General features: G+C 41.8%; 1 protein-coding gene across 11 annotated transcripts in view; it reads right to left on the bottom strand.

The window, feature by feature from the left end:
- KIF1B (kinesin family member 1B) overlaps positions 1–27,288 on the bottom strand; it is a 143,947-nt gene that overhangs the window by 55,387 nt on the left and 61,272 nt on the right. For 5 of the 11 annotated variants that reach the window (XM_027060460.2, XM_027060462.2, XM_053206953.1 and 2 more), the window contains 8 exons: positions 25,270–25,481; positions 18,045–18,124; positions 16,386–16,461; positions 13,250–13,329; positions 12,645–12,751; positions 11,790–11,873; positions 11,377–11,557; positions 11,175–11,247 (listed from right to left, as the gene is read on the bottom strand). In XM_027060460.2, the coding sequence (XP_026916261.1) occupies positions 11,175–11,247; positions 11,377–11,557; positions 11,790–11,873; positions 12,645–12,751; positions 13,250–13,329; positions 16,386–16,461; positions 18,045–18,124; positions 25,270–25,481 (893 nt within the window). Of the gene's footprint in view, positions 1–3,503; positions 5,874–11,174; positions 11,248–11,376; positions 11,558–11,789; positions 11,874–12,644; positions 12,752–13,249; positions 13,330–16,385; positions 16,462–18,044; positions 18,125–25,269; positions 25,482–27,288 lie in introns of those variants that run through there. The other 6 variants (XM_027060463.2, XM_027060464.2, XM_027060469.2 and 3 more) reach the window with 2 other exon arrangements.

The raw sequence follows: 27,288 nt of genomic DNA, 5'->3' as shown, positions 1-27,288 counted from the left end.
AGCACACCACTAAATACTCGGGGTGGAGAAGAGCAGCGATTAAGGGGAAAAAGAAAAGCCAAACAGAGCTATTGAAAGCTTTTCAGAAATTTAGTGTCTACCCATGTGAAAGGAACTATACTATTTCATTTTTAAAACTTTCAGCTTATATGACAAAAAGATTGAAACCACTGTTACAGTTAAACTCGACTTACACTACACAAGTTTTTATTTAAATAAAATATGGCATAGAATAGGGGTTAAAGATCCCATGTAAGATAGAATTCAGATAAACAGGAAAGGGCCACAGAAGCAAAAGCTTTAGATGAATCAAGCTTGTACAGAAATATATTTTAAAAAGATGTGGTTTGCCACCATCTTCATATGAAATTGGAATAAATAAAAGTCAAGACCAGACTTAATTAGCACCACCCTGTTTCACTTTTCTTTCTTCCCACATCAGAGAGGAATCACACTCTTAAAAGATGGTTTCAGCTTTTATTGAACGAGGACTTTATTTTTTTAACATTACAAACTAAACTCTCCCTTTCTGAAAAGGTAGGTCTTACACTCACAGACAACCTTCAAGCATTTTATTTTAGAAATTGGGGGAGAAATCCATAGTTCATTAACAAGAAGATTCACAACTTCTTTTTACAGTAACGATGGCAGGAAACCAATACATTTCACAACCTAGAGTGGTTCAAACTAAGTATCCTAGAGCAGATTTTGAAACCTTGGAAAGATGACATAAACTGGACAAGTATGAAAACTGCTCGTAACGCAGACTCTGGCTCTACCAGTACAGGACAGATGCTGGCTCTGCGCTGCACCTAAGAAGGCATCTTCACTACGGCACACAAGGACGCAGCGTCTTCCCCTCCTCCCAGTCCTGTGCGCAAATCATTAAGGCAAGCCTATTAAGGACCAGTCAGGCACGGGGTTACAGCAGCTGACCACAGGAAATCTATGTAACTTCCTGCAGTCTGAGAGCCTTTAAGGCAGACATCAGTGTGGCAGACTCTGCTGTGTTGTGTTTCTTTTCAGCATCAACCTGCACCTAAAGCACGAGAGGTCACTTCAAGTCACTTCGATGGAAAAAACGATCCCCAATCACTGCGTCTCCAGTGAATGGAGAAACAATTTGAAGTGCTAGAAAGAATTAAGAGGCAAAAATAGAGGAAAAGCCCTTTGGTTTAGACTTATTAGATGAACAGACTGTCTTTAACTCTCCAGGGAATATCATTGTGGTGTGTAAAATTATACTAATTAATTAGCACTCCTTTACATTCCCATAATTGTCAGACCATTATGTAATTTCAGTAGCACAGTTCCGCCCATTTTTCTATGAAAATAGCTATGAATACTTCAGTAATACAATAATGGTTTAATGACGACCACTTCTCTTTGCTCACGTACTATTTAAGCTTAGGCAGAGATACTGTCAAATTTAAAAACAAAACAATACGGGCTATGCCAATTGCTCACAAAAGCATGACACCAATAGCTTATTTAGTTAAAAAGTCAAGGAAATAGCTTTATTCACCCAAAGTTGTTTTCTAAGACAAACATCTGCTCTGAAACGCAGGAGGGGACATGTGTGGCAATCAGTCAAACCTCGGTTCATTTCTTTCTGGTCATCTGAAATCAAAGGCTCCTTTAGGTATCTAAACATTTTAGCAATACAAGGGCCTCTAGGTCAGCAGATGAAGCACAAACACAAACCTAATTCTTTGGAATATTGGTGTGGGTACAGTGCTTACCACAACCCACATTTGTAAATGAAAATGCCGTATTACTTCTCATTCTATAGTGTCACCTGATCACCAGTAGAAAGTCACCCCCGTTACTTAGTGGGAAAGGGGGGCAACTGCTCATTACGAGATTAAAAGGCCACCATAAAAGTGAAAAAATACATGGGCCTACCCTATCCTATTTCGAGTTAGGGAAATGAGAGCCCACTTTTGCTACAGGGATGAAAGCTCAGTCAATTATTACTGGTATTAACACAGGTTTCCCCCGCATTTCGAAAGTCTGTGTTATGCCACTTGCTTTTATGAAGACCTATGTTAATACCTGTTTTTGCTAACTGAAAGAAATCCAAAGAGGATTTTCGCTTTTATGAAAACCCGCGTTCAGTGCGTTTGTTTTGCAGCCAGCCATCAGAGGTGGCGCCCACATCCCAAGCAGCTAGCGGCCCCGCCGAGCTCCTTCCCGGGGAAACACACACAGAAGCTTGGTGTCAAGCTGCCAGACTCTGAACTGTGTCTGTGAGCACCTGTGCTGTATCGTGATCTATCCCGTGCATCCGTTAGCAAGATGTGTCGTACGTATCAGAAAAGCCTGAGAGAGGTTGTTTTTTTGAGCCTGGGAACCCTCAGAATTTTTCCCATATAAATCAATGGTAATGGCTTCTTCACTTCACACCGTTTCAGCTTAGGAAAAGTTTCACAGAAACGCTCTACTTTCGGATAGCGGGAGAAACCTGTAGTAGAAAATGAATTTTTTGCAAGAAGGGAAAGGAATAATTAATATATCTAAGAATGTATCTAAGAATAATAAAGAAGAACAAGCAGGGCTTACACAAGATGCGCTGAAGTGACTGATCTGAAGTAGCCTACTGAGTTCATTCAAGCCACGTGGTACAGGACATTGGCATCTCAAAGGAGTCCACCCGTTACAAACATCATTTACCCGAATCTGTCTAATATGCCATCAAACCTCAGTTGAAGACTAGAACTGTTCTAGCTACGAAAGCAAAAACATCCCCAACGTTAATCAGAAGCAACTTTCTGTGCATTAAGAAGGCATTTTCTTAGAAGCAAAAAATAAAATAAAATAAAATACTATGGTTAAAAATAATGTGTTCTAATAAGGCATTGTGCCCACACGCAAAGGAAAAGAAAACCATCTAATCACAATCTCAAAGGCTTCCATGAATGCTAATTGCTATGTTGGCTGCAATTCCACACCATCTGGAAGACGAGTGTTGGGCAGGTGACCCCCGTGACTTAGGAGTCATCAGCGCGAAGTCAGGCAGTTATCACAGACATCTCTGGCTCTTTGCACCGCCTTTAAAAAAGTTGCCGATAAGTTCAAGAGATGAGGAAGGATGTAGAAAACTATTCTTTTCTTCCCATTAAAATCCATCGTTTTTAGTGGATTCTCCAGTGAGGCAAACTGAGACCACAACACAGAAAAATGAGGTATTGATACAATAAATGTTCATGAGGACTTCTCTTCCCTTGCTTGAGCATCTGTGAGCATTACTACTGTTAAGCAAAGAATAGTTTATTACACATCATCTCCTTTATTCTCAATCCAACCAAAGTTAACTTATTTCATGATATCATCATCTACTGAAAATAAGTGGCACAGAGTCACATGTTGTGTGGCCTTCTCCCCATGTCCAACTTCTTCCCTCTCTCCACCAAATAACCTCCCTGTGAACTTATACATACTGCTCAAAGCGCATACAAGTATTTTGTTGGCCTGATTTTGGTGAACAGTTCAGAGTGTGAATGTGTGTGTGTGTGTGTGTGTGTGTGTGGGTGGGTGGGTGCGTGTGTGTAAGAAATGATGTGTTAAACTTCAAAAAGCAAACTACAAACAAATCCAGAAACGATGCCAATTTAAAGATTTCAGTATTACGATAAATTTCATACACATACTGAGATACTTCAAAAAAAAAAAAAAAAAGGAAAGAAAAGAAAAAACAACCAAAGCGAAACAAACCTACTGAAGCAATTCTGTGTAAAACACGATAGAAGAAGAAGAAGAAGATGGGGGAAGTTCTGCAGAAGGATGCAAAGCTGTGTACTATAAAACATGTCCGAAGACATTTAGTTTTGGCTTATGAAATTCCAATTGTATTTAAAGACAGGAACAGACGTGGATGGGAAACCCAAAGCTGTGTCCAGCATGTTATTAAACTAACAACTAACATCTACGGGGAAATAAAAGACATTGAATTGTGTGTGTCAAGTTCCCCTTTAGAATGTCTGCATTAACCCAGAGAGGCAGGTCTTTCTGGATATCAGATCAGTTTGTAGGCATTATAAAAACATAACAAACTTACACCAAAACCAGACCAGCCTGGGTAAGTAAGTGTATTATCTAGGCACCAAGAAAAGAGGAAAGTCTCGGAAAAATAAGGGAGGTCTCAGTGTTTTGTCCAAAATTCCAGAAACTGCCCATTTATGTGGCATGCAAACAAAAGGGAGGTGCCGAAACGTTTACCAGTGTTTTAAGTTTTAACAATATTAAAATCAGTTAAGATTTGTAGGGACGCAACATTAAAACCATCATGTAAATAGCAGGAACTCAAGGCCAAGGCTAGAACCAACTCAAATCGTGAGCTAACAACATTGCCTGTTTCCTCCACCAAGATTTCAAGTTTGTCCAGTAATTTACACTGTGGTTTCTCGACCAGCTTTGAGATTGGGTGCCGAAAACTGGCGCCTCATCCTCGGAGGTGTCACAAACTGGTTACAGTGGTTGGGTTTGTCAGTCTGCTTCTGAACGGAACTGGCTGCACTGCCCTCTAACTGACCTCCAGTGTTATAATTACAGTAAGACTGACGGTGCTGATGAATATGGCGCTTTGCCTGGAAAGTCTGCAGATCGGCAGTGGGGTGACCACTGTGGGAATTCAACGATTCTGAGGAGGCAGATGCCTGGCAGCGTGTACTTTTCGGTTGGCCGTTATTGAGAGAGTTGCTTCTCCAGCGTAACTGAGGTGGCTGTTGTTGGGCATTAATATGCTGCTTGCTGACTTGGATGTGATCTTGACTTCGCGTGCCCTGAGAGCCCCATGGTAACTGGGGATCCTTAGGAGCTGCTCTACTCCCCTTTTCTTGGCTCTCCTCTTTATTCCCTCTCCTTCCGTCTTCATCTTTTGGGATTCTCAGCTCTATTACCTCATCTTCTGTTATGATGATATGGGTCCCAGGGCTCCAAGAGTTTCTGTGCTTAGGGTTGCTCTTAAAGGGGAACCGGGGCTTCCGGTTCTCAGGAGGGATGAACCTATGAGGTACGTTCTGCCTACGGAGCTGCTTTGCTATCTCCTGCTGTTGCAGATTCTTAAAGCGGATTTGTTCTTGCCTCATCCAGCGCAGACGTCCACGTCTAAAAGCCGGATCCCCGTTCATCAGCTGGGAGACGCGCTCCTCTTTCTCAAGTTCTCCACTGTCCCCTCTGCTTCCGTCATTCTCAGACTTGCTACTGACACCAGCGCCGACGGGTTCCTTTGCTCTGTGGTTTCCTTGGCTTTTCTGTTCCTGAGATCCAATCAGTGGCAAGACTTTCTCCATTTTGAGCATTTTGTTTCTTAAGACTTTTATTTCCTCATCTTTCATGTTGTTTTGCTTTTTCACTTCCTGCAAAATATCTTCCAGTTTGTCAATATGAACCTTGAGGTCATCTACATCAGTTCCACCTTTACCACTGGCCATCATGTCTTCGATCTTCTCATCCCCTACACCAACAGTGTCCCAGACATCCCTGGCCACTGCCCTCCAGGAGTCCCGCTCGTTGGGATCCTTCTTCCCGTACATGGCACAAAGCTCTTTCATCTTCACAATGGCCAAGGCTTCAATCTCCTGCCGACTGTGCCTAAAATCGTTGAGCGCAACCTCATAGCATATCTCTTTTACAGCCTGAATCTTAAGATCTGAGATGGTGACCCACTTGGAATCTTTACTCAGGCGCCTTCTCTGGGGGATCTGATACATTTTAATTGGCTCTCGTTTCTTCCCACTGCTAGGGAGGCCACATTTTTTAACAATGGTTTGCAGCTTGCTGGGAGGTAGCTTTTCTCTCAGAGAAGTAATCAGTTTCCAGCTCTCTTCGCAGGACCTCTTGTCAGAATCGTCCCCGCTATCAGAATCCGCGTCCTTTGGAAAAACAAAATCAAAAAATGGCCCCAAAATAACCAAAATTAAAATGTAAAAAAGGAAAATCAAATTGAAGAAAAAACTAGCCAAAAAGCCTTAACCAAATTTAAAACCAAAACCAAAAATAAATAAGTAAAACTAAAAAAACAAAAGCAAAAAAACACAAAAAAACCCCTAAATGGTGTGTACGTTTATTAAGACATATGTATATAAAGATCATTAATATAAAGATTTGCTTGTTTAGTAACACTAATGCAAATTCCCACTTTCTAGCTTAAGTGATGAAATCTGCAATCCAATTTCTTAGGAGGACTGACACAGTGACCTTTCCCTCTAAGGTCATGTGAAGTTTTTATTTAACAAAATGCTGTGAAATGACATCTCCACCATCTTGGGAAAATGAAGTAAAACCTATGCCCCATACATGCTAACGCCCATGCAGCCACTTCCCCACATTTGCCTTGGTTATTGCTGTTGCTTCTTCCAGAAACTCTCTCCCCCACGAGTGAGCACAGATGCCATACAAGATGTGACGAGCAGGCGGATTAACAAAGGTTAGTAAGGCTGTAGGATGCCACGTTTTGTTTAGCTTTACTAAAAAGAGCAGCCCTAGAAAAAAGTTAGAAGATGAGAAGGTAGAAAAAGAAGCAGTCAAACAGGGATGATGTTAAAAATGAATCCCTACTGGCAGACCACGTGAGGTTCTTATCAACCAAACTGTTTTTCTAGAAGACAAGAGGGTTTTGATAGGAGTCCTTCCACAAGTACGTCCTGGAGTCGCTATTTTCTTGTCATGCCAAACTGATGCACTACGTCTGTGCAATTGACACTCGTTACCCAGAGAACAGGAAGCAGAAGAAAAGGATCCTTATGGTGGGTCTGCTTTTTTTGTTTTCACACACTTAAACCAACAAACACTTCACCTCCAAATTTTTAAGAAATAAATTTCCAGAACATAAATTAAGCTAGGCAAATATACTTTTCATTACACATCATTTAAAATTCCCCAAGTAATATTTTACTACAACCTAAAGATGTTTTCTCCTTAGGAAAACCCATGGCATTTCTAGCTATTTGAGGAATATCACTTTAAATGACAACTCTTCCTATCAAGACATGAAACAGAAAGATTATATTCTGCTCATGCAAAAATGGATCCACTTTAAAATGCTGTCTCTAACTCTTTCATACTTAGCTTGCACTTTACCTCTTCAAAAACTTTAGTTGGGTAGTCGGGCTGCTGTTTGGACTTGGGCCTAAAACAACTAACTAGTCTTCAACGGCTATCTGGATACTAACCAACTGTTCTTAACTAACAAGAGCACATCCTGATAACACGGATCCAAGTGAAAGCAATGTTGGATTTAGAATTCCCTACGATGGATAGGATTATGGAAGAATTTCTATTCGGGAATTCTTTCTATTCCCGAAATAGAAAGTGAAAAGAAACTTTTCACTTAGAAGAGTAGTTCAGGATGGTCTAGTTTAAAAAAAAGAATCTCAGCATTCTCTTTTACTTGGCTGTGATTAGCACAATTATCTCTAGCAAATAGTATCTTGCTTTCTAGGCCAAAGACTTCTATGCAGTTACTTTATATGCACAGTTATTTCTAAAAAATAACTTTTAACAATAATGATAACAATTTGGCCCCTGAATTTGGACCTGTTGATCTATTATTTCTGTTGGTCAATAAATGGGTACTAAACCCATCTATAAATCCTACCTGGTTGAAAATTTAACAAGAGAAAACACAGGGGCACCCGGGTGGCTCAGTCGGTTAAGCGTCCGACTTCGGCTCAGGTCATGATCTCACAGTTCGTGAGCCCATGTCAGGCTCTGTGTTGACAGCTCAGAGCCTAGAGCCTGCTTCGGATTCTGTGTCTCCCTCTCTCCCTCTCTCTCTGCACCTCCCCCCATGTGCTCTCTCTGTCTCTCAAAGATGAATAAACATTGAAAACATTAAAAAAGAAAAAAAAAAGCAGAGCTAAATTTATAGACTCTATGCTATTTTTTTCATTTTTAGTGTAAACCTCAGAATGGCTAATCTTAAGTGATAAAAGAGAACATTAACAAACATTAGAGAATAAAGTATGTCTGACTCTTAAAAAGGTTTTCTTATCAATATGTATAAACTATATTTTACAGACCATCAACTCTGATTGTTCCCACATAATTGACAACTATCACTCCACCCCCACCCTGGCTTCTTCTCTTTTCAAGATTGCTTAAGGATAAAATGAATACTACCTATCTATGAAATAACAAATATTCTAATCTGCTTTCGTATCATGCTTGAGAGACAACGATTAGGTCTGTTAACTCTAATAGAAATAAAATATATTCATGTTATAAAAAATCATAAATAAAACAAATAAACAAGAAAGTCAACATAAATCCAAAACAACTCAAATTAAACTAAGTGGCCATAATTTTCCTTCTTCTTAAAATACTGTCGTATTGACTTTGTAGGATATGTTCTTAAAGCCCCCCTATCATGTACTGACCATGACACTAAATATTCTGTATGCAAAGTTTATGTGCCAAGGTATAAACCCTATCTCATGTCAAAAAAGATTTAAAGATATTGAGATTGACTTATTGCAGGGTTGGAAAAACTACTCGGGTCTGGCAAATTCACGTCACTAAATGCTGCTTCTGCCTTCATTAAATCCCAAATGCAAAGGCCTCCGTAAGAGACTCTGCAAGAAGCCTATGCAAATTGAAGAGAGAAGATACCTAAAGCACATGTGTAAAAAAGCAAGCACAAAAAGGACCAGGTATGTAACAGAGCACTAACTATAAGAGAATGTTCAGCAATGTGACAATGTGACGCATTTGGGGAACTATCGTAATATAATACTTATGAGCCTGAACTCCATTTTTTAAGGCTGTCATTATTCAAAATGATTACATTACAATATTAAATACAATTTTACTGCATAAGAATTCCTTTATATCCTCTCAATGTTTATTCATAGGGTGCATTCAAAATATATCTGTTTGTTGACCAATATGGGGTCATAAAAATACACTTTCCATTCAGTATTGTTACTGCTAGATATTCTTTAGGCTAAGGCATTAGAAATCAGTTCCTCTTGAGGACAAGAAACATGAGTGGAACAGACAGCTGGACTTAAGGGAGGAAAGCAGCCTCCCTGCTCTGAGTAGCTGCTCTTGAGATCCTAACCTGCTCTGAGATACACAGAACAGATGACAACCAGGACCTGACTACTTGCAGACTAAGTATGTCCCCTGGAAACGAAATAGGTCTTAGACACATTTACTTTCTCTTTCCTTAATGGTCAGCATCTTTATTTCAGAGCAAAGAAGGACTATCAGCTCTTGGTTATGGAGAACGCCAGCCATCATCATCTCTCTCACCTGCTTTACTCAAAGGCTGGTCTCCGGCCCAGCAGCACTGGCATCACCTGGGAGCTTGTTAGAAATGAAGAACCTCAGGTCCCACCCCAGACCTATTGAATCAGCATCTGCATTTCAACAAGACTCCCAGCTGGGGAAGAGGCACTGCTCTTTCTAAACAGAACAGAAAACGGAAGCAATTCAGAAGACCCAAGGTGAAGCGTCAGACCCGTGACTTAACAGGTGTTTAAGAATGGGCAAGACAGACTTTTTTTAGCCTTGGTTTACTCAACTATAAATGGGAAGTAATATTACTCACTTTATTTACACACACGCCTACCAGGGAGGGCTATTCCAGAAATCAAAAAAAAACCCAAAACAAAACAAAACAAAAAAAAACTGATGGATGTTAAAACTCTCTGTAAATTACAAAGCACTATAGAAATACAAGGCACTACTGTTAATAACACACACAGCTTAATGATACCTGTCCTCATGTGATCTGTAACAGACCATCAGAGGCATGTTACTAAATCATACATTATGAAGATAAAAGGCTCCTCATGTGTCACAAACCTTTCAAACCCCTAATCATACGGTAGCCAAATTCCTTCTGTTTTCATTAAAAACTAAATGTTGACTAGGCTTCGTGAAGGGACTCAAACACTGCTATTATCTTGCCCCAAACATGTGATTTATTCCTACAATCCATTCTTTCTTGGACTTCACTATAGTTTCCAAGATAACAAACTAACTGATTTAACCCACTGCCAGGCCTAAGAAATGAGTTGCCCTGGGAAAGGCTGCTTGAGCTCAAGCCCTTGGCTTTTCTGGCCCAGTTAGCAACAACGACCAGCCTCTCTTCTCCAAAGAAGAGCATCACCATAAGGCTACAGTTTACACACAGCATTTTAGATGCTGTGTTTTACACTAAGGGAAGAAACCAGTATCTCAGCTTTCTCCCTAACCTCCCCTTATTTTAAAAGAAGTCTATGAATCTTAAAAATTCTACACTGTATCCACTGTACCCAAAGGTTTATTATACCTTTTCCTTACATATCAAATGAATGCCAAGAAGCTTCTTATGACCACGGCTTTGTTAACCAAAGCTGGATGACCTTAAAAACAAAAATCTAACTACTAGATCAACTTATTTATCCATGCGATTCAGTTTCTATCAAACTTGGAGAATCAATTCACATCATAAAATGCTAAAGCCATTATTAGCAGTATAAGCTGCAACCTTAAACCAACTTTTCGACTGCTCACCCGAACCCTTTCTCAACCTGGAGGAACCAGGCTTCCTTCTACTATTTGAGTTGGTTGTGAGCCCCTGCTTCCACTGTCATCCCACATGCCACGGAGACCCTTATTGAGAATTCAGACTCCATGCAGGGGAACAGAAAAGGATTAACACATGCAACTGTGCAGCAACACTTTTAGACACAGTTTAACTAAAAAAAGAAAAAGAAAAAAAGAAAAAAAAAAAAGTCTGCCCAGCATAAGAACAATCCCCAAGTCAGCCCAAGAGCAGAGAATTAGTACTATCAGGTGATCAGAAACAAAACCAAGGCAAACACCCACCATATTCAATGTAATTATTATTAAAAGATCCACCACTGATGCATACTCAAAAACCACTATCAGGAGGCAAAGGCTACCAGAAAAGCTCCCATAGTTCTTCAAAAAGCACTTGGTTTTGATAGAACTAACGATTTGACTTTAAGACATAAAAGGCACAACATCGTACCTTTATAGACACTTTCTCAGGCTAAGGCTACGAGGAGATGTAAGTTCATTCTCCATTAAGGAAATGAGAGAATAGCAGATGGTGTCAGTGAGAGCTGGACAAGCCATTGGGGCGAGTGCTCATCTGTGGAATGGGAGGGACCAGAGCAAGCCGCCCATTTCCTAACAGAGGATTGAGGATGGCCTCCTACCAGTCTCTGCTGCTCCAAAAGAAGATCTGCTTCTTCTTTCTCCTTTTTGTACAGGATCTCCATCTCCTGTAGCCTGCAAGGAGAAGAAAAACAAGAGAGGAAAAAATAAATTGTGAAATCACTGGACTGTTTCATGCGTGCTACATACTGTAGGTTTAAAAGAAGCGATGGTCACGTGGGCCACGTCATATTTGTGCATCACCTTTTCTCCATCTCCTGCTTCATATCAATCCCTTGTTTTTCCAGAAGTTCTCTCTGGGCAAACGTCCAGTCCACAGGCTCAGAGGGGGTCTCCGCAGAAGGAGTCTTCTCTCGCTCTGCCCGTGCTTGCTCCGGGTGGTTGAAACGAAACACATGATTTTTACCCATGATGATACGGTTTCCTAGAACAAAACAGAAACAGAGTTAAGAAGCCATTTTTTAAAAGGGTACTTACCTAGGTTAGTAACCTCACTCTCCCTCCCTTTCCCTAGTGCAAAAAGACAGCTTTTGGAGTTTTACAAGAACAGATGTCCTAATGCTATCACTTCTTCAAACAAAGAGTCACACATTCAAGAGTTGCTCACACAAGCCACATGTTGTTTACTGAAGACTTCAAACCTTTCCTGGTCTCACCTGAGCGCAGCTGAACGGGCTGGGCCACCCTCTTGCCATTTACATAGGTCTCTGAGCGTTCACAGGGCTCTAGGGTCACGATAACTAAGAAGAACACAAACGAGCATTAGCATCACAAACCACTGGAGTAAGACAATGGAAAGCCGATGACTTCCAGGGTAACCAGAATCGATTCCTGCAACCAACCAAGCGGCTGAGAACCTACACAGGAGCTCTCGCTGGGGGACCCAAACCAGGGATTCGGCTAAGAGAAACATTTAAATGAATTGGACAAGCCTCAGAAGAAGACAGGAAATGTTCGTTTTGGTAATACCTGAGAGTTCAGTCCATAAAACTGAAAACTATCAGAAATCTTAAGATACAGGTACTATCCAGAAACTTAAGATCAAAAGCTAATATTCTGATTAAAGGAATGAATCACATAGCACAAAAATACCATTAGAATATTGTTTTGTTAATAACCTGGGCAAAAATCAAGACTGACTTTCTCTTCCCTTTTAGATAAAATAAGTTCCACTGGGTTAAAATCAGAGGTCCTTCAAATCTCCCACTACCCAGGATATTTGTTCCTTTCTTACTTGTCTATTAACTAATTAACATTCAAGACCAAGCCTAATTGCCTCTGTCCTGCTCGGTTCTTGGCAGTCCCAAAAGGGCTCCTTTTGTCCAGCCTATTTTCATGTAAAATAGCTATGTCCGTCCCAGCATTTGTAAGCAGCACAGGTTTCTCCATTTTCCAAATATTAGATCGTACGAGAAAATATCACTGAAAGAGACAGGGAATGCCAAGCCTTGGGGATTTCTAATAACCTAGAATGAAAAGACTGCTGGAAAAGCTAAGCCAGGAACTCTCACCGTCCCCACTGTTGTTTCTCTCGCTCCGGAAGATACAATGTTCTTCTTTAATGTGAGCCCCACTCAGCACGATGTCCTGGCGCCGCTCAGCATCTGCTTGGCCAACCCTGAACACAAGGGAAAGTGTTTCCCAGGGAAATTCAGACACAAAAAGCACTGGAAACAATGAACCTCCTTCTCCCAGAGAATAGTCTTTGGTATGTACAAAAAGGGTATCGCTTCTTTTTATTGGAGTCTTTCAACTGCAAATTTTATTTTCACATATGATCAAGCTCCCTACGTGAGAATAAGAAACCAAGGAGCAAGGATACATCAACGTAACTCACTCAGCTTTATAAAAAGACACGAGTGAACTAACCTCCCTAATGAATTCATACAAGAAGTTAGAAGAAAATTTTACTTAGGGTGTTTAGGGAAAACTACATGTTAACTGGTTCAGATGACTAAAGTAAGTATATAATTTGGGAAGACAAGATAGTTTGTAACTATTTCAGACAGGAAAAAGCAAATCATTACAACAAATTTTTCAAAAAACAACTTCCTTTTAGTTATTCAATCATTGAAAAGAACAGAAAACATTAAGTAACTGTAAGAAACAAATATACCTGGTAATTCCATCTTTGATGTAATAAAGCAGGCACTCGGACATGAGTGGGTCTTCATTGAGGTTAACCAGATGTGGGGTCTGAAAGAGGGTACAGATGATCAATCTGGAGCAAGTACCGCTGCATGGGCTGTGACAAGAACAATGACCTACAGGAAGCTGATGGCTTCCTGGATTATCTACAGTCCCTAGGTGAGGGACATCTTTTATTCCTAGTTGCAATTCCATTATAAACACAAAACATTCTCTTTAAGCCTTCTCAAATTACACCAATACATTCTATTCAAAAACCATGAGTTCTGGGATAAAGAACAAGATCCAATTCTTGAGAAGGTCAAAGCATAAAGAATACAAAAAAAAAAAAAATAATAAAGACAGGTTGATTCTCTGGATGGGCTAACCACAATTTTTGTAACTATCTGGATGAAATTCTTGAAGGGAACAAAACAGGCCACTTTGACATATTGATTATTTTGAGCTAAAGGCACTTCAAAAACAGCAACCGCAGGGAGAGGCTTCCTTTGAACGAACCCCCCCCCCCCACCCCCACCCCCCCCCCCCGGCCTCCACCCCAAGACAGGTCCTCCTAAAGGACCTCAGCTGTTGTGTCCCCTCTGGGAGTCCATCAACCAGGGAGGATAGACTCTTGTCCCAAGAGAGGAGACCAGAAATCGACACCAGACAGACTTTGTCGCAAACGATCACACTTCCCATCTATTCTCCCAAGGGCCCCTTCATCTTTCCTGAAAAATCATTCATTCCCTCCTGAGAGGCCTATGTCCCTGCTCCCCTTTCCCTACTAACATGGCATTTAAGTCTGAACTCTAAGCCCTCTTGGGGAGTCACTCACTTTCCCCCTGGGCAGCTCCCACACACATATGAAGCAGACATGTTAATAAACTTATTTTTGTTTTTTTCTTATTAATCTCTTATTACAGGGCTCTCAGCTAAGAATTCAGAAGGGTGGAGGGAAAACAATTTTCCCTTTCTACAATCTCAAGAAATACTTAATTTTTTCATTTACTTTATAAACATGTCCCCACACCCCCTGTCACTTCCCTCTATAATTTTTATCACTTCTTCCATGGTCCCCATTACTCTGTTTAGTTCATTAGTCTCTACTTTAAAGAAAAAATTAAAAGTGTCAGCATTCAACAATATACACATCTTGTAAAAGTCCTCTTCATCTAATATTTCTAAAATCCTTGAAAAACCAACCTTCTTTGGTGAAAATACCCCATTGGAATCCAAAAATAAGTCACATGGTCTTGGGGTCAAAATCTACTCAAGACAGTGCCAGCAAACGTGGAAAAATGAAAGAAGAGTCAGATGAGTGAGTTAAGAACAGGAAATGACAAAGATGATTAAAAAGAAATTAGGAAAAGCTCTACATTAGCATCTGCCTCTGGAGTTAAGAGCTCTGCTGGTTTGAGAAAGTCAAAGTCCTCTGTGGGTACTGTTCTTTAAAGTCTGTCGTGACACTGGCCTCAGAGAAAGGGCATCCTAGAAATAGGTTTCATTTTCCCTTGCCTTAAAAGTATTCTCCCACCCCATCCCCCCTTTGACTGAGGACTGGCTGACAAAATCGTATATGTTTAGGTCGGACAACGTGTTTTTTTAAAGGTGTCCAATGTGTCAATTTAATACACATACACATTGTGCAATGATTACCACAATCAAGTTAACATATCAGAAACAGGTTCTAAAACCGCATCTGGATGTGGCCAGTGGTGTATCCCTTCCTCTCCTGAGGAAGTCTAGAAAGTTAAAACAAGATGCATAAAATTAAAGCAAGAAAAACCTTTGGAAACAGAGATCTCAGTTGGAATTCTGGGCTGTTTATATCACAACACTAATTCAAGTTGTTTATAACTTGTATTAAATGCCATTTTTTTACAAGTTGTTACCAAATTTTTCCATATAGTTCTTTACACTGAAAGATGTTGTAAAATCTTTCAAGATACACAAAGGCACAAATTCTATCAAACGTAGAACTGATAACACCTCTACAATCATAAGTCATATCTTGATAAATAATGTCTTACCGAAGCAAACACTACTAAACTGTGAAAACCAGGGATCTCTGGCAATACAGACAGACAAAATACTGTTATTATTGTTCCAGTTCTAAAAAATTACGTGACCTTGACAGAAAAACCAAACCAAAAGAATCCCAGCAAAAACAAGGAATATTTCATTTCATATTAAAAACAAAAATGGAAAAGTCCCCACTCACTCTAATGCCAACCTAAAGAGATCACCATCGGAGCCTTGCAGAACATGTTTGAATCTCTCATAGCCAATTTGGGGTTATTTGAAATGAAGGACCACTTATTACTGGCATGAATATATTTACTTTATAAATCAATTTATGTTTAATTACTACAGTCAAATGAGAAGCACACAAAAATAATCATTTGATAATAGTTTCCCAATACCTAACAATAACTAGGAAGCAACTCAGTAAAAGAACAAAACAACAACAACAAAACCCAAAACAAAACCTACCTCACGCTATTCTAATTAGCTACAAGGTATCTACTACCTAACAACTATGATAACATACGTAGGATGGTAACTACTGGAGTTTTATTTATTTATTTATTTTTTTAAACTAAGAAGAAAGCAGAGGAGGCTACAAGGGTGAGGGCAGGAATTGCTTTACTCAGTACAATGACCGTCTGTAACACAAACTAAAGAAGCAAACTTGAGTGGCATTTTTCTAAACAAACCTGAATGGCTGAAATTGCTTCCATAGAGTTATAAATCAGGGCTGCGGGCATCTGTGGGAAAATCTACATAGAAAGAGTAGCCAAACTGAAGCAAGGTATGCTAGATGAGAGGCTGGGAATTGAAAAGAAAGCAACAACGCACATGAGTAAACGTATGGAATCGCGACCGAAAGTTAGATTTACGGCCTTGCGTTTTGTTTTTTAAACAGCAAACATGACAGGCATTTTAGAAACAGGCTGCCTTTGTACTGTAAGATGAAATTAGAAATTCTGAAATTAAGCCGAATCTCAAGACGAAATGAAGGGAGGAGGGGCCAGCCCTAAAAGGCCCCAAGTGCCTCAGTGACCCAGACAAACAGGAAGTTTGTCTTTTGTTGGGTGGAGTTTCACATCACTGTGTCCTACCTTCTTCGGTGAGAAAACTCCCAGGGTTCCTCCGTCTTCTCGAATGGCAACTCCCATCTCAGCCAATAAGGCCTCTCTAGAAGAACAACAAGCACACCAGAATACCAACACCAAACGTCAGTTAAGTCAGTCTCATATGAACTAGAAAATAAAGCATGCAAAGCAAAAACTACTGTCCCTGTTAGTAACACAAATGTGAAAAACCTGTCTATCCTGTCATTAATGAGAAATTATTTTTAAGAAAAACAGCACATTCAAAATAAATTCTGTTCCCATGTTAGGTAAAGTTATATTCACCCAAGTAAGGACTTTGTCTCATCTGACTTTAGAGGCAGACAGTAATTCATAAATAATATGTCTACTAATATTTAAAAAAGGAAGAAAGGGGGGCGCCTGGGTGGCGCAGTCGGTTAAGCGTCCGACTTCAGCCAGGTCACGATCTCGCGGTCCGTGAGTTCGAGCCCCGCGTCAGGCCCTGGGCTGATGGCTCAGAGCCTGGAGCCTGTTTCCGATTCTGTGTGTCTCCCTCTCTCTGCCCCTCCCCCATTCATGCTCTGTCTCTCTCTGTCCCAAAAAATAAATAAACGTTGAAGAAAAAAAAAAAATTAAAAAAAAAAAAGGAAGAAAGGGATAGTCCTTAAGGCCAGACATCTAACTCAAAGAACCGTTTCTTCAAAATCTAAGAAAGCGAGACACCTGGGTGGCTCAGTCGGTTAAGCATCCGACTTCAGCTGACCTCGTAGTTCGTGGGTTCGAGCCCTGCGTCTGGCTCTGTGCTGCCAGCTTGGAGCCTGGAGCCTGCTTCAGATTCTGGGCATCCCTCTCTCTTTGCTCCTCCCCCACTCTCTCTCCCTCTCAAAAATTAATAAGAAACATTAAAAAAAAAAAAAACCCTGACAGAGCCATTTTGACAAAAAATCTAAGAAAGCGATCAGAAAGGAACTTTGATATGTTAAGATTGTCTATAAGTGTGATTTCCTCAAATGTTATGCTCCCATGCCCACCATCATATGGACTCAACAATTCTAGCTTAAAATCCTTGTAAGAAGAAACTTCTCAGTGTTTGATACACCCACTGCATCCATACAGCAGCACCCACTTCTTCCTCATCTTCCGTGGAGGAGGAAGACAGGTGTGAACTTTTTTAAATGTATATTCATCCCAAAAGGAAAAGTATTATTTCAGGTTACATTCACCTTCAGGGTAGAGAACTGATAGGTTAAGGTAGAAAAGGGATTTTAAAAGTCTGCAAATCAAACTACTTCACCGCTTAACCTAAGAGGTTCTAGAAAACATAACTCAAAGACAATCATCCGAAGGGCTTTATTATTTGGGCCTTTATCAAAGGCAGTTGTTTTGCAAAGTAAAAACTCTATCCCTCAATATCTTCCATTTTATATGGGCCCTGAGCACCACTCGGTCCGGTAAGGAACACAGGACTCCCGCAGAGAACGGAGGACTATGTAAGCCTCACTGGCGGAAGGCCCAGAGCAGGCTGGGCTCTGTTCTGTTCTCTGGTCGGTGAAGTGAACGCCGGGGGGGGGGGGAAGGGGGGGGGGGGCTTCGCTTTTACTTCCAGCTCATCTTCTCCTTCTATAAAAGGAATCCCAGTTCCCCTGAGAATGTGCAGACACTCCCCGAGCTTAATAATATCCTGACCTCTCCATTCTGATGGCCTCTGTTTTACGCAGCTTCTCTTCCCAGGTTTCATTCAGCTCAGCAATGATCTTCTCCGATTCCTAAGGGAGGAAGTCCACAGTTCAAGTGAAGACACTTATGTGACAGGCTAGGTCTGGGAAGGACAGCAAGATGCCCTTTGTGGGTATGAGGCAGAATCTAGTACAGTGAGATTTTTTTCCTTTCTTAATATTACGTACAATAAAAATCATGAAGACTAGATCTAGCATTAAATCAGCCCTAGATATATAATCCTCCTAAGTCCTAATAAAAATGCCCTAATAGTGAGTGTGTATGTGTGTGTTTACAGAAGGAAGAGTAACATGAACATCCAAAAATGCAAGACATTATTCCCAACAGCCACTTCTACAAAAGAATAAAGCCACCAAAGGTATTCATTGCTTTTGTTCCATACTGTAATTTCAACATAACACTGATGGGGCTCAGAACACATTTGCCTACAATATGGCATCTTGGCATACTGACTATTTTCAGCTGAAGCAATCGGAGAAATGGTATCTGCAGGAAGGACTCTGATCTCCTCAAGCAAGCTTTAAGATCCCCACCCCCAACTGGAGAAAAGGCACATCCTCACCCCCAAAGATGGAGGAACACCAGGAGGAATCTGAACAAATAGGCCTTAATAGGTACCCACCCGCCCCCTCTCCCCCGCCCCATCCTATCACAATTTCCCATGACTCTTCCCTCGTCATCAAACCTAGCACAAAAATGCTCAGGTTTAACACCTCTTTGGGTCTTTTATTTTCTTATGAAGGCTCCCATGTCACATAAAACTTACGTGAAATCAATTCGTGTGCTTTTCTCTTGTTTATCTTTTGTTGTAGAAGCCCCAGCCAAGAACCCGAAGGGTAAATGAATGATATTTTAACTCCCCTGTAACACAATACCCTCCTGAACACAACCCAATACCTGCCATACAAAGGTTTAGTATTAATCTCATCTGAAGGTACGTAGCCACTGAAGTGACAGTTTCCTCGTCTCCCACTCAGTGTTTATCAATGCCACAAATATAAGATTTCTTGATCTCAAGGAATTTACCATATACTAGGGAGAGAGAAATAACCGGTGACTCGTTCACTCAGTAATTCTACATCACCTCCTTACATGCCAAGCCCTGTTTCAGGCAACCAGAGATGTGGCCAGGAACAAAATCTCTGTCTTCGTTAAGACTTCCATTCCGGTAAAGAGCCTGAAGTAATCAATTTTAATCAAGAATTCAAATATACGGTATGTCAGAGAGCAGTAAGCACCTTGGAAAAAAAGCAAGAAAGGGAAGGGGGTAAGTGCGGGAGCAGTTTGGGGTGGGGCTGTCAGGACAGGGCTCACTGCCGAGGTTCTGCGTGAGCAGAGACAAGGAGCAGGGGCCACCACACAAACACGTGAGGGAAGAGGGAAAAATGGCTGGCATTTTCCAGGAACAGCAGTGTGGCCAGGGCAGCGTGCTTGCGGACTGTGCGCGGGTAGGGCAGGAGAAGACCACAGAGCGGTTGGCCAAGTGCTAGAAGCGAAGCATTCACAGGTGGCAGCAGAATGGGTGAGCACGAGAAGGATGCTCACACTGATGAATGAAGGACAAGTGGGAACCAACTCGGTGGAAAATGGAGCGGGGAGGAGGAAAACCTGAAAGGGAGACGGGCACATGCAGAAAGCAGGAGAAATCTAGTCACGGAGACAAAATCCGCAAGTCAAAGGGTGAGGACGAGGAGACTAGCGATGATGGGATGACAGCTCTGAGGACAGCAGTGGTTATGACTAGGGACGAAAACCCTGCACAGTTTGCAAAATATTTCACTGTCTGATTCACTTAACAGGCTATTGTAAGAAGCCGCTGGGATCTGAAAACATAATTCTCTACACAGAAAGAAACAGTGAACATGTAATACGATCAACCCTAAGACACCTGCGATTTCGTTTTCCGGAATGACACACGAGAGCACGTAAAAAAAGCCACGAGTTGGGGCGCCTGGGTGGCGCGGTCGGTTAAGCGTCCGACTTCAGCCAGGTCACGATCTCGTGGTCCGGGAGTTCGAGCCCCGCGTCGGGCTCTGGGCTGATGGCTCAGAGCCCGAAGCCTGTTTCCCAATTCTGTGTCTCCCTCTCTCTCTGCCCCTCCCCCGTTCATGCTCTGTCTCTCTCTGTCCCAAAAATAAATAAAACGTTGAAAAAAAAAAAAAAAGCCACGAGCGAAAACTCCAGGCGGGGGGGGGGGGGGGGGTGCAAAGCAGAGGAGTACAAGCGTCAGGAGAAACAAACGGCACAGCATGGCAACGATGATGACGGTGAAGGACGGCAACAGCTAGTGAAGAGGGACAAAGAGCAAAACCGGCAACCGAGTTAGAAAAGTCAGAAACCACATGGGCACCAGTACGGTCCACACGAAGGGGGCCACTGACAAGGTACTCGTTTGGGAAGGGTCCCTCACAACCTGGGGGATGTGAGAGCAAGTCTGCAGCGGGAGCGGGGAGGGTGGAGCCAAAGAGACAACACCACTCAAGCTGGCCACATTAGCCCTGTGAACAGACCCCACGGCTACCTGAACGGCATCGCTGCGCACGCCTCCCAGGGCTGAGTTCACATGCAGTGCGCCGCCACTCCCAAGTTCAGGGAGGAGCCCATGTGCCGTGCCAGAGGGCCAGCGACCAAAACACCCCTACAATTTCGGCAAGGAGTGAGACGGCCAGGACAGGAAGCGTACCAGGAACCAAGTGGCAAGCAAGCACCACAGAAGTTCTTCAAACAACCGTTCTAGCAGAGTAGCATTAAGTGCTTTTACATATACTGTGAAAGGGCAAACACAAGACAAGCGGGCACCATATCCTCCGTGACAGCAAGGCTGATTAAAGACGGCTGGGGAGAAACCTCGACAGTCTCGAAATGGTAACTCTGAAAACAAAGGATAAGCACAAGAGGTTGTCCAAACCGGAGCATCTAGACTGGTGCTCATTATGCAGAGTGTGGCCCACAAGCCACTGATGTTGGATACGGAATACAAACTGACCCAGGAGCTACTTAAATTTTTTTTTTCCCCCGGGTTGGTTATTTTCAGGAGCAGACTGTGTCTGATAAGAGGTTTATCTGGCTATATGAAAGCTATTCCATTTGGGGGCAACTGTAAACTCAGCCCATCTAGTGAAATCGCTGTGGAGGGACCCTCTTGTCTTTTGCTGCCAATTCTAATGCGAACTCTCTAATTCTCCTTTCCACCTGGAGGGTAAATCAGGACACAATCTCTTTATAAAGAGAAGATTTAATGAGTTAGCTGAGGATGATACTACTTTTATTTTTCATTACAGCTTCAAGTTGCAATTTTTATGTTGTCTCAGAAGCTATTTTTTAAAAATCTGAAGACAGCTCAGAGAAAATGATACTGAGCAAAACTTCAGTGCTAGAAAAAGCCATTTATTCCAGAACCATTCTAGAAAGAAAGAGACTGGGGGCCAGAGAACCTACGGACTAACCTGAGGCCACACTACTTCCTGAGCCACTAAACCCTAGGGCTGAGTTTCCTGACTCTTGACGTTCTTCCTTCAATTAAGGCAGAATCAATGGGATTTCCAGAAAATATTCGACAAAACAGCTCGCCACCAGTTAAGAAAGAGTGAAGGACATTCTTTCTTGAAGCCTGAATGGCCAACTGAGCGTAAGTAAAACTGAGCTGCCAACAGGAGACAACTGTGGTCTCTGAGTTGTCAACCTGCTCTGTAGGCAGGACTGGCACACCGGTGCCCAGTGCTGCCCATAACCCTAGGAGCCCAACTCCAGATTACGCTGAAACTGGGATTCATGCTTCAGAAATAAGCAGTCGAGACAATCTTTAAGGGTCCTTCCTTCGTGCACGTAGTACCCAAACACAAAAAATTCCAAAGAGCGATGACATCAGCAACCTTTTTTTTTTAAGCTCCAAGGAACATTGGGCTCAGGCGCCATTCAACTTTGGCCTCACATTCTGTAGGTCTAACTATCTGTATAACGCTGGTTAGTAATTGTGTTCACACAGCTAAACATGATTTAACTTCTTTGTCATGATTCGGTTCAAGTGGCAGAAAAATCCACAGAACAAGTCAGAAATATTTCCATGAAAAAAAAAACGACAGTTAAATTGTGATATTTAAAAGGTTAAATGCTTACTACATGGAACATTCCTTGAAGCCATCGGATAGCCAAGGTTTTACTGTACTGAACGCAGCATATGCTCCATAAAGTAAGTTCCAAGTGTGGGGCCCTCGGGCCGCCTACCCCAGCATCTGCCCTTGCATGCTTCTGTAATGGATATTTGTGGATATTTATAATCCAAGCCTCGGCAATGGCACTCCTAGTACTGACTTTGACGCCAGACTAATAAACACCAGAGCCACCACATGGTAGCTATGGTTACATATTTAAAACCTTACTGAATAAGAATCCAAATCAGGGGTATGTTCATTCCAACTCAGTTTGAGTTGTGATTAAAAACTGAGAGCAATTACATTTCACTCTCTTTTGCCAGAGACGTTTGTGGAGGGATCAAGATCTTTATTGATGGGGTTAACACGGGTCTCTTCCATACGGAAAGAAGCTATTCAAAAAAAAAAAGAAACAGTAGCAACACATTGTGCAAAAGTCTTCTACCAACTGATCACATTTTTCAAGTCAAAAATACAGAGAAGCAAAGGAAAAGAAAGTGTTAGGAAAATGAATCAACCTCCTCTCCTTTATTACTGTTTTCCATTACACTATTTTTGTTCTGCAGTATCATGTCTAAGGAACACAGTTCCTAAACATTCAATAACGAAATGGTCCCAAAATGAGAACTTCTCAAGCATCTCTATTGTATAACCACTGCTTTGCACTGTGCACGCAAGATGTTCTCCGCCTGAGTCATTAAAATGCAGGTCTGCTGGGACGGAATTCTCACCATTCACAAAACAGGAGCAGAGCTAAGGCGCTGAGGCCCCAATAGACTGCAGGGCTGCATTAAACACTCAAGATCCAACGCAAAACCATTAAGAAGCAATTTCCTAAAGCTAGGGAAAATGGAAGATCGCACTTATTTTTGCTTAAAGGAAAATTAAAAGGGAACAATTTCTTTTCTGATGAAAGTAATAACAGTTTTGCTTTGGTTTTGGTGGGAAGTAGAAAGATTGGGGGGAGGGTTCCCTGAATAATGGCAGTGTTAGTCCCAAGAAACTATTTGGAAGACATGGAGTGACCTAATTCCTAAAGAGTCTGGTTAATGCCTTGACTCCTAACATCCAATGATATTTTTCAGTTGGTCCCACCTGGCAGTTAGGACAATTTTTTTCTTTTAAGCCAAGATGCAAGTTAACAGAAAGTATAATCTCATTTGTACACCAAGGCTTTAACAGGCATACAGTGAGATTCAAAATCCCCAAAGACAAAGAACATTTCATATTAAATAGTGAGAGATCTCACCTCCCTCCCATGGAACCCCTGCACCACCCCCCCACCCCTGGCCTGAACAGAAAGAACCCCACACAGCAACTCTGTCACTGATGTCTATTCATGAAAAAAACACACACAGGAAGCGTTCTTGCACGGACTCCGCTGATGTCTCTATTAAAATTTCAAAGGCAATTTTAAAATAGCAGAAATTACCCTTCAAGTTACAGCAACTGATGAAAAGATCTCTCACCCTTTTCCCTTTGCTAGGTATTTCAGGACTTCATCCACTTTCTGCTAACATGCTCTGAAGAAAGAGACAAGATCAACACTCTGGTTTCCGAAGCACCTAAGCTTGGAAGCGAGTAAAATGCCAAGGGAAAAGGCAGACTAAGAAACAGTAGCCTATTCTTCATATAAAATCTTTTTCTGGGGGCGCCAGGGTGGCTCAGTCAATTAAGCATCTGACTCTTGATTTTGGCTCAAGTCATGATTTCCTCGTTTGTGAGATCAAGCCCTATGTTGGGCTCTGTGCTGAGGGCATGAAGCCTACTTGGGATTCTCTCTTTCCCCGCCCTCTCTCCCTCTCTCAATAAACAAATAAACATTAAAAAAAAATAATAAGATCTTTTTCGGCCTCACCTGAAAATGAAAATGAAAACATCTGCCATCCTCAACTTATCAAGCTTCCTCCCCTTTTAGCGGTGAAAAGGCTCAGCAAACCTTTCCCATCATTAATTTATCAAAGTGTGTCACTGTCCCCAACAGTCCTTGAAGCAGCAGTTGTGGAGAATACTGAGTGCAAAGAGCCTGTTGGCTGCAAACATAACTGCAACTTCCCAGCTCCCTGAAAAACTTTCTCTGCCCTCCTTGTTCCTCCCCCAACACCTCCATCCCCACCGCCCCCCCCCCCCCCCCCCCCGGCTATACTTGGGAATACAAAGTCCCAAAGGCGTGGTGGATCAAACGATCACCCTGGAGGTAATGGGCAGGGAAAGAAAAAGCATTTGTGATGCTGTCACAGTGACCTGATAGATGGCACGGTCTGTTCTCACTGCAGTCACTGAGGGGCAGGAAGGACCCGGGAGCCAGGAGTCAGCAGGCACCACTACTGCTCACTTTTATACTCATGGAGAAAGACAAGAAAGTACCCAACAGAGCCAACCACAGCCTGGGGAAGCAAAGCTGGGCGCCATTGCAGGTGGACCTGTGAGCACACAATGCAGGTGCACAGCATGGCGCCGAGGCCCATGACCCCACGAGCACCGGCCCAGGAGGCGGGCAGCCCTTCCACAGCCGTGTGAATAGGGCCCAAGACTTCCTATGAACTTCCAGAAGTTATCATTTCACATGTTCTGAATAAACCTGGTACAGCTACTCACATGTCCAAACTTTTGACTGCGTACTTTACTAACATACACACGGCTCTACACAGAATTCAATCTTCAAATGAAACCAAGTGCTTCTAACAAATTAGTTTCCCACTAAATTTCTAACTAAACAATTTCCCTATGGCTTATAAACTACCTCAGAATTAAAGGACATATCTACTTATCAGCTACTTGCATGGCCAACCTCTGATCTCCCCATGCATCTCTCTCATCTCTGTCTGGCCATGTCAGACTCAAGCATTCTGGTGAAAAGCAACTGATGATATCATGAAGCAGCAAATTCCATTTTCAGGACACCTCTAGGGGTTAGAAAGTTCTTCCATATCCTCAACAAAAATCTCAGTGGTTTTTAAGTCCTAACTCTGCCTTATGGAACTATACAGAACACCTTTCATTCAGTCTGAGGTATTACTTACCTTTAGGCGTTCAATGGCTTCCTCTCCTCCAGGTGTAGACATGATCCTCTCCTGAATACTGGTCACAGATGTTAAGCCCACCTGACTACTGAGTGAGCAGGAAGATGGAGATGAAGTAAGAGACCCCATGGACGCTGTGGAAAAATTGCCAGGGCGTTGATTCTCAGAGGCTAGCAAGTACCTATGCTTATTGTTCTGAAAATCTTTCAGATCTGGGAGACAGAAAGAAGGGAAGGCAGAAAAAGTGGAGAGGGGGGAAAGGAGCAGAGGGAGAAAAAAGACAGGAAGGAACACCAGCGTAAGAAAGGAGAGCATTAAAGCGCCAAGACAGACATGTTATGATACAAAGACAAGTTATAATTGTTCTAGATGGCAGTTCTAAAACATGTCTGTCTTTAATACTGGTATCGTAGAGGTGAAGAACCACTTCTGAATTTAGAAACTAAGAAACTCCAGTGTGGGTTAACATTGTATTTGGTAGAGGGTAACCAGAGCCTCAAAGGATAATGTTCAGGCACCCTCTGTAAATAAAACATGCTACATTCCTTCTATTCCTTCTACGGCTCTGAATCTACAATGTTTTAAATTTACACTACTCTTAAATCTCAGTAATTTATCATGGTAAAGGAAAAAAAGATGATCACATATTTACCAATAATATTGACCTGGCCCAGTATTTTATGGCATTCAGCAAAAATTCCCAAGAAGATGCTACAGTTAAAACAAAAATCTGAGCACTCAGTAGTATCCTTCGTATAGCAGCATTTCAACAAGCTAAAAAGGACCTTTAAAATATGCTTTTAAAAGAGAGAGGTAACTGCAGAAATCACAAGAATTTTGTGTAAGTTCTGATTAAGAACTCAGGGCCAATTGCCTCAACAGGGAAGAACAATCAGCAAATTGATGAAGCTTTTCATTCATCTATTAGATCAAGCAAATCAAGGCTGATTATTTGCTAACTATTGCAAAGTACAGCTCTTACTTTGCCTAACAGGACTACCACGAGTCACTGGTAGGCCGAGTTGCCAGTATGAAATGCAAGTTTCAGGGACATACTTTCACTTACTAAAAAGTCTTTAACAGAACTCTAAGTTTTGTTTTTAAATTTAGTTTTGATAAAAAGAGCCACAAACAACAAAATTAATTTGCTCTACGTACTTTCATTCATTTGTCATCCTTGTCGCAGACACCAGAGAAAACCCATGGGTACTGAGGGATTTCTATTTTAAAATTAGCTCATATTTAAATTTGAGAAAGTCGGCATTACTTAAAACTTGTATCAAAACTAAGTTAAGTTTTCCTTAAATGATATGAGTCAAAGAGTCAGAAAGCAGTATTATTTGCTCTCTCTGGGTCTACTCATCTCTATTTAATCAAAGCCAGTTCTTGAAACCCCTTAAAACCAGTGGTTGCTTCAAGACAGTTTGAAAACCACCATCTGCAAATAGAGAACATAGGAAAACAAGCACGTTTTAAAAGGGGGATGGGAACTGGAGCAAAAAATCAGCCATCAGGTGACGGCGGCAAGGTCGGAAAGAATAGGATGGATGGAGTTTAGAAGGTCCAATGGACACATGCAAGCCCTAAAAGACATTAAGAGTAGTAGACCGAAATGGAAATTCGTAAGTACTCAGGGCTGCTTTCCTGCAGGGATACAAAATTAAAACTTAGTCATGCATAGCTTTTTGGGAGATGCCACACTGCTCAGAAAAGAGTGACGCAACAAGCTGATAGCAGCACCACCTGGGGCACAAAAGCAGGAGCGAGATGGCGTCTTTCTCACATCAGTATCGGTCAGCTTCGGAAATCTCAGACAGAGCTGTTCTGGTCCAAGAGCCACTGGGTATTGGAGTCTTACTGTGTCCGCAAGGCCTAGCCTCATCACAGCAGCCAGGGCTGCATTTGCTTTCTCCTGTGTGTGTCCTCCTGGTCAAGCCCTATTACATGCCTCATTAAATGAACAAGCAAATCAATTAAAATCTGAACTTAACCAAGAAGTCAAGATTCTTCATTTCTTCT

Source organism: Acinonyx jubatus, chromosome C1 (assembly GCF_027475565.1).
Source record: "Acinonyx jubatus isolate Ajub_Pintada_27869175 chromosome C1, VMU_Ajub_asm_v1.0, whole genome shotgun sequence".
Lineage (NCBI taxonomy): Eukaryota > Metazoa > Chordata > Mammalia > Carnivora > Felidae > Acinonyx > Acinonyx jubatus.
This window is presented reverse-complemented; position numbering and strand designations above follow the sequence as displayed.